Genomic DNA, 8,209 nt, shown 5'->3' with positions numbered 1-8,209 from the left:
TCCATCCGTTGTGTGCGTCCCTTTAAGAATTAGGATTTGGGAGTGACGCGGATATGAAAGCTAGTTTATCCGTCTTCCCTTTACAAGCAGGAAAAGTATTTCTCTCTCTTTATTTGAGAAAAGTTCATATTTGTGTTGTCAAATTTCACTGTGACCCTGAAATTCTGTCTCTTGTGTTATCATATACTGAATGCAAGCAAAACTACAGAGCAAAATAACACTCTTTCTGATTGAACCAATCTATGAACTGTCTGAAACAATGGATTTTCGCAGCCCCAAATAGGTCCCAAAAAAAATTGCAAACATGCCGCAGAAAAATGCCGCACTCCCCTTGGTGCTACGTCCCCCTTTCTTTGAATCCTAGAAACGCCCCTGGTCTGGACAATCTTTTTCTCTCAACGCCTCAATAGGTAGATGGCAGAGGTCGGGGATCTTGGGCTTAAAAAGGTTGGTGACCACTGCTGTACATGGAGGGACTTAGGACCCAGGGGAATGTAGGTGAAAGAAACAGGAAGAGACGCCACACAAACACCGGCAGACCGGCAGGTCGGTCTGCCGGCCGGTCCTGGTGTTAAAAATGTCTGCTTAATAATGAATAAAAACATTGCGTTAACGCGGGATAAAATTATTGTCGGCATTAATTAATGAATGCGTTAATGCGATAATAACGCGTTAACTTGCCCAGCACTAATATATATTGATAAATAAATGGTCAAGTACAGCAACATGATTTTCAGTGAGGTCCGTGTTTGATGCTTGGTCTCATTGAACACAGCAGATACTTCTTTAGATGCTGTCTGAATGTATTGTCTCGTAGTCCGTACACAATAGGACTGACCAACCTGGGGAGCATCTGGACGATGATATACGAGGCAAAGATGATAATATGATTATTTTCAGGGAAGATGTACACCAGAGCCTTTCTGATGAGATGGGCTACGTAGGTGAGCATACACAGCAGCAGCTGAAAGCCATGCAGCAGGATGGTGTTCCTGGCTTTGTTTGTGTCTCCTTTAGTTGATTTCGATGCTTTAGCTGTTTTAGCAGCTAAGATGACCTTGATGTAAGTGTAGAGGAGCGTGAGCCAAACAACAACCAGGTAAACTAGGAAGGAAACTTCCTTCTTTTTTAGGTGGATAGGGTGACTGAACAGATTATCAACAATACAATAAATGGTGGAATAAAATAACTCCACAGGCTCTGTAGCCAGTAAAATAAAGAGATCTGGCAGTATTGAAACTGCACTCATGGCCCAAATCAAACCAATCAGAATGTATGTTCTTCTGATGGTACAGAGCTCAGCGTGTCGCAGTGGTAGACAGATAGCGATGTAACACTCCACGGCCATGACAGCTAAATTTAATGGAGTGTTGAGGGTGGTGAAGACAGCGAAGATCATAATGAGGCAACATAAGGAAACATTAATTCTGTAGAAGACGTAAGTTAAGACAAACAGGCTGATTGATGACGTCAGCTGGATCATGTCGTTCACCACCAGGTGGATGAAGAGGATGTAACGGGGATTCACATAGAATATCTGAAGGAGAGGACAGAAAAAAGAAAGAACCACAGTCTAAACAACTCAATATCTTTCAAATATCGGCACCTGAAAAATAAATAATATTGATAAGATAAAATAATTAATAAGAATAAACAATAAGGGAAATATAAAAATGTAATTAGAATTGGAGTAATCATAAAAATCATTCAGGAGGAATGTTGCGTCCATCAGACTCATTTATAATGTGATAAAGTAATGATACCTGTCCGTATAAATATATATAAATAATAGAAATATAATACAGTGTATGATATAACAACACAGTATGACATATTAACAAAGTGTAACACACAATCAGTGCTAAAGGACTGTGACCTGGTGTTTCCTGAAGGTGTGAATCAAGGAACCGTTGATGTAGTTGATGATGAGGCCGAGAGTCAGAACAATCACATTTTTGGCTACGACTGTGTTGTAGGAGTCTCGATACCTCAGAGACGACACGTTAAAGCCAGAAGACGATGAATTCATTGAGCTCATCTGAGGATCCTGCAAGCGTCTGAGGAACATTTCAAACATATAAAACCCATTTCCAACCATAGCAGGAATACCTTGGTTAACAATTGAAGGGAGGGTGAAATAAATCTACGGCCAATTCACTCATCCTCACACTGTTTATAGGAAAACCTTTCATCTTTAAATGTTTTTTCTGTTTTGAGATGAACTGTTATCCACTTCTCAAAACACATTCTCCCATCTAGTTGTTAAATTGTATATAGAAATTTAGAAGTTGAGCATAATAATTTCATATTGTTCAAAATGATTACAATATTCTAAACACCACAGTAGAATACTACACTAACACAGTATGAGAGCATCAAAGACATTCCTACCTCAGATAGAATGCTCTAGTTTCCACCTTCACCAGTTATGAAATGAGTGTGAAGCGGTTTCATCTCTTTTTATGAAGCAGCATCAGGGAGCTGCTGTAACCTCAATGACTTCATCCAGCTAAAGTTAAGAAGGAAAGCTGTTGTTTCAATGTTGTTTTGAATAACAAGCTCTATTTTCATGCTTTTGATGCACTCTGGCACCTTATTTATATTCAAACTACACGTTTTAATCATTAAAAATGAATTTTAAAAGTGTTCTTCAAATATTCCATATTCATTGTGATGTTGTAAATATATGTTAATGTTATTAATGTGTATTCGTTTTTCGTTTGTTAAATGTATTTATGTTAACAATTGTGTATTGTAACAAAGTACATTTACTAAAGTACTATAGTGCAATTTTCAATACTTCCATTCCATTCTTCAAACCGCTTATCCTGTTCAGGGTCGCGGGGCGCTGGAGCCGATCCTAGCTGACATTGGGCGAAGGCAGGGTTCACCCTGGACAGGTCGCCAGTTCATCGCAGGGCACATGTAGAGACAGACAAACATTCACGCTGACATTCACACCTACGGGCAATTTATAGTCTCCAAATGACCTTCAGTCTTTGAAAGTGACAAATGAGAAATGTATTTATAAACAAATATACAGTATATTCATATATATAATATATACACACAGATATATGTGTATATCAGTGGCGGACCGTGCATTTTATACCTGGGCCTTCACTACTGTCCTGCAGCTGAAACGCAGCTACGGTTATTATTTGTTTCGTGTCAAAATGAAGCCAACACCTGTAGATAGAGTGCGTCTCCTCTCTCCTCTGACTGCTGCGCGAGGCTGCTGAGAGAGTTGCCGCGGCGGAGGGGCTCACGGCAGCTCGCGCTGCTCGTTCACGACAGTCAGAACGTACGAGCTTTAACGTCAAAACACCAGAAAATTCTCCAACACCAGAACAAGTCTCTAGATTTGTCACTAGTAGCTTTTGACAAAAAAGTCGCCATGAGGGTTTGGAAAGTCGCCAGATTTAGCGAGAAAGTCGCCAAGTTGGCAACACTGGCAACGGCTAAATATGTCCCCAGAGCAACATTGGACGTAACAATGGTTCCTATCACATATAAAACCAAACAAAAATCCATCTTCATAAAAACAAGTTGGACAAATAATACGATACAAACAAGCATATTAAAGCTACTCCAGATTTCACCAACAAGGACCACGGCAATAACAGTTTGAGTTTCGAGAGGTTTATTGCATAGTGGAATGATTGTTAGATTCAAGAAGCGGAAGGGGTCGAGGGATGAATAGATGTAGGGATGTAGGGTAGGGATGAAGAGATGAAGGGATGAGGGGTAGGGGTCGAGGTAGAGGGATGTAGGGTAGGGGTTGAAGAATGAAGGGATGTAGGGTAGAGGGATGAAGGGATGTAGGGTAGGGATGAAGAGATGATGGGATGTAGGGTAGGGGTAGAGGAATGAAGGGATGTAGGGTAGAGGGATGAAGGGATGTAGGGTAGGGATGAAGAGATGATGGGATGTAGGGTAGGGGTAGAGGAATGAAGGGATGTAGGGTAGAGGGATGAAGGGATGTAGGGTAGGGATGAAGGGATGATGGGATGTAGGGTAGGGGTAGAGGAATGAAGGGATGTAGGGTAGAGGGATGAAGGGATGTAGGGTAGGGATGAAGAGATGATGGGATGTAGGGTAGGGGTAGAGGAATGAAGGGATGTAGGGTAGAAGGGATGTAGGGTAGGGATGAAGAGATGATGGGATGTAGGGTAGGGGTAGAGGAATGAAGGGATGTAGGGTAGAGGGATGAAGGGATGTAGGGTAGGGATGAAGGGATGTAAGGAAGAAGAAACGAGGAGGGTTCGTAGGAAGGAGGTTAGGCGATCGAAGGGGGACCGTTGATGTCCGGCGGCTGGCGGGAATGGAGACTTGTAGGGTGGGGCTGTCTCTTCGGAAGCTCTGGCAGTACAGAGTCCCCAAAGATAGCTCCATAAAGACTGATGCCGATGGGGTTTCTGGTGTCGTTCGGGTTGGAATGAACTTGTGAGAGGTACGTGGTGGAAGCCCAACAATCACGTATCTTGAGGATGTGGTCCGAAATTCCTTGGCTTGAAGCGGTGGATCGGCCCAAGATATGGCGAAAGTGGTGGTGAGCCCGAGACCGCAACAGGGGATCTTGCGGGGAGTTCGGCTGGTTGAACTTGAGCTTAAGTAGCATAGGCAGGAAGAAACAACTGTTGCATCCCTGGCAAGAAAACCAACCCCCAGCTGCTCCCTTAGCTGTGCCATATACCTACCTGTTCTGTTGTTGGAGCGGTCTGTGCAGCTGGGGTAGCCGGTAGAGGTGGGAGGAGTTAGCCGAAGTTGGCCGAGGTGGGTGGAACATGGAAGGTAGAAGTAACAGAACATGAAAGGATGCCAGGATGGATGTGCCTGGGTTAATCGTGAAGTTAGGCGGAAAAACATTTCTCGGAGATGTCTCTGGCGCCCGGGGAGCTTGACGGCCAGAGTCAGTATGGTATGGGACAACTTAAGGCAGGACGCAGTCGACTGCCCTTCTCTAACCACATCTAAGTTGATGGTGTCATAAGCTGCGGTGAGGTCGACGAGGATGAGAATGTTGAGGTGACCAGCGTCTGAAGAGAGGAGGTTGTTGGTGACTTTGAGGAGGGCTGTTTCAGTGCTGTGCTGTGATTGTAAACTGGATTGAAACGGCTCGAACAGATCGTTGGAGATGAGGTGGGCTTTGAGTTGTGTGGTGACAATGCGTTCCAGTATTTCTGACAGAAAGGGAAGATTGGAAATGGGACGGAAATTTCTCATAGTGTCAGGGTCAAGTCCAGGTTGTTTGAGGATGGGGGTGACAGCAGCCAGTTTAAGTGTGTCGGGGACTGAACCGGAGCTGAGGGAGGAGTTGATGATGACTGTGATGAGTGGTGAGATGGCTGGGAGACAGTCCTTGACCAGATTAGATGGGATGGGATCCAGGATGCAGGTGGAGCTTCTCATTCCAGTTGTGAATTTAGGCAGCTCCAACGGGGACACAAGGGAGAACTGAGAAAAGGGCTGAGGGGTGATGGGGGGGCAGGTGGAGGGATGGAAAAGGCGGAGGAGGTGTTCAGGTTGCTGTAGATGGTGTCAATTTTTGTTTGGAAAAATTAAAGAAAAGAGTTGCATTTGTTCACTGTGAAGGATGTGGAGGTGTTGTCCTTGGGTTTGAGAAGCTTGTTTATTGTAGAGAACAGAGCCTTTGGGTTAGAAGAGCCAGAGTGTATGAGGTGTGAGTAGTAGGTGAGATGGCACATAGCTGAGTCAGAACATCTGAAAAGTCAGAGAGAAAGGAGGGATTTGGCTTGGGGGGGGGGGTAGATTACAGCAGTAACCAAAGGAGTGGGACCAGAGAGTTCGAAGGCAAGATGTTCAAAAGAATGAATGGCAGGAATGGGAATGGTGGTTGTTTTAATGTCCTTCCTGTAAACAGCAGCAACACCACCTCCCCGTCCCTCAGGACGAGGTTCATCAATGTATGTGAATCCTGTGGGAGTGGTCTGGTTTAGTGAGAAGTAGTCCAGGGGTTTATGCCATGTTTCAGTGAGGCAGAGGAAATCAAGGTTACTGTCCGTTATGAATTCATTCAGAATGAGGCTTTTATTGTTGAGTGAGTGAGTGTTGAGCAAAGCCAGTTTCAGGTGATGTTGCTTTGTGATAGGCTGTGAGGACTGAGGAAGGGGACGGAGATTGGACAGATTCACGTGTTGTTTGTTGTGGTGACGTAACAAGGAGGTTCGGGTGCGACAGGACCATAGGGATGGGATGGAGTTTGGGGACGTGAAGTTATAAGTGAGCATGCGGCCAGAACCTCTGTGTGAAGGATGGCCTCGGCGAAGTATTCCATGTTCTTTGAGAATGTCCATGCAGTCCGGACGCAGGTGGTTGTTGAAGTTGTGAAGATCTGATGTGGAGTACAGCGGCAGCATGGTCCGGTTGGAGAGCGCTAGCGATAAGCTAGCATTAGCTGGTGACCAAGAGCCGGCTGTCTGTGAGAGGAGAAGCGATGTGCGCCCCAGGAGTATCAACGGGATGATCCACAGCATAACAGCGGCAAGACGTCAACAGTCTGGTGAGGAAGGAGTGATGGCCTGGAGGGGCTACCAGCCTGTTTGCCGGACGATCCTGCCCGGAAAACGGAGGTCTGGTGCGACTTTGGCTAGCGGAGAAGACCAACCCGAGCCTGCTAACCGCGCCAGGACGGAAAGATCCCGGCAGGATAAACAGGTGTGCTCGTGCTGGCCGCTTGTGTTGGCAAGCGATGTAGCAGGCAGGGAAGACCGACAGCTCCAGTAGGACAACGATGCAGGACAACGATGTAGCGCTGTGGACCAGACCCGGGAGTCCTGGGGCTAGCACGGAGGTAGCTTTGGCAGATGGAGATGGTAGCTTGATCTGGTGTGGCTAATCCAGTGAAGATGTTTGAGTAGATTGGGTGGTAGATGGCAATATCTAACCGCAAACAAGCAGCTCAACTTTATCGGCCAGGTTTTTAGCATTGGGATCCATTTATACAGCAAAATTTAACAAAAACTTAACAATCAAGTACGGAGCGGCAGCCAAGAGTTGTGCCAGCATCCGCCATCTTGGAGATATTGGGATTGGGTTAGAAAAATTCATTCGAGCCCGGTGTAAAAATCATGAATCACAGGACATTTATTCTTGCAAGAAGGAGACAGAGTTGATTCACATACTGAATGTTGTCAAGAAAAGTTGAGCCCACAGAGCTGCCTCGAAAACATGCATACACGATCAGGGGAAGGTCAGGATATAAAAAGCATATAATCAGAAATCAATAGTTAAAGTGTAATCTAAAGATAAAGTGTATGATCGTTACATAACAAATGTTTAATACATAGAGTGATTTAACAAATGTAAACCTGATAATAATAATATGTGTATCTGAGTATAGTGCAGTCTGAGTCTAGAAAGTACGGAGAAAGAGGAAGTAAGCAGGGTGTTGGCTTCAAGGGATGGGGAAATAATGATGGTTGAGAAGAAAAGACACAAAGCACAATAATGATGAAGGATGAGATCAATAATCATTTTATAAGCAAATGTGTACTAACTAAACTGATTTAACAAATGTAAAAACTGATTAACAAATGTTCTGTGTGACCGGAGCTGCGATGTAAGAAAAGTGTTTTGTCAGGATGAGTTGGCAAAAAGAGAAAGGGGAAGTGCAACAGATGTTGAACACCCAGACAGGGAAGTTGGGGTGATTTCCTCATGCACACACACACAAAAGTTAGGACATGTTCGAACCCAACGCCCTCTCCCGAGGGTGGGGGGGATGAGATCATGTATTGAACAGGAGGGGGCTGACAGCCCAAAAGTGTTATAAAAGAAGTAACTTGCAAACAGCAAGACGGGATTTCTACACGAGCGCCGTCCAAGTGCGCTGCGGAGGAGATACGGACGATCGCAACTGATGTATTGAGGACTTCGTCTCTGTTCACGGAAAGAAAGACCGCTGTTCGTGGACAATAAGATTTAAAGACGGAGGTTTTCCTCTCCCCACTGCTCGACTCTTAACATCTGGACAACGGAGAAGACGCAGCAGCCCGAGAAAGACTTTGTACTGAGTTTTGAGGAACTGTTGAACGGGCTCCGTTGCAGAGCAGGAGGACCGAGGGTCCGGCCGGACCTTCGCTCCTAACAACTCCAAAAGAACCTTTTCATCGCACCATTGAACATCCAGCTCCCGCCGAGCCGTCTCGGCGACTAAAACTAATGAGTATAATCGAAGAAGAAAATG

General features: G+C 45.0%; 1 protein-coding gene across 1 annotated transcript; it reads right to left on the bottom strand.

Annotated features, from left to right (window-relative positions):
• Window positions 1-733: 733 nt before the first annotated feature.
• On the bottom strand, window positions 734-2,029 carry LOC306775526 (odorant receptor 131-2-like; the record flags this gene model as incomplete). Its single annotated transcript, XM_079265977.1, has 2 exons — window positions 734-1,537; window positions 1,877-2,029. The coding sequence occupies 2 exons, from the start codon at window positions 2,027-2,029 to the stop codon at window positions 734-736; spliced, it is 957 nt and encodes a 318-aa protein (XP_079122103.1).
• Window positions 2,030-8,209: the final 6,180 nt, after the last annotated feature.

Source organism: Melanostigma gelatinosum (assembly GCF_949748355.1).
Source record: "Melanostigma gelatinosum genome assembly, chromosome: 3".
Lineage (NCBI taxonomy): Eukaryota > Metazoa > Chordata > Actinopteri > Perciformes > Zoarcidae > Melanostigma > Melanostigma gelatinosum.
Note: the sequence above shows the minus strand (reverse complement) of the source record. Positions and strands in the feature narration are given on the sequence as shown.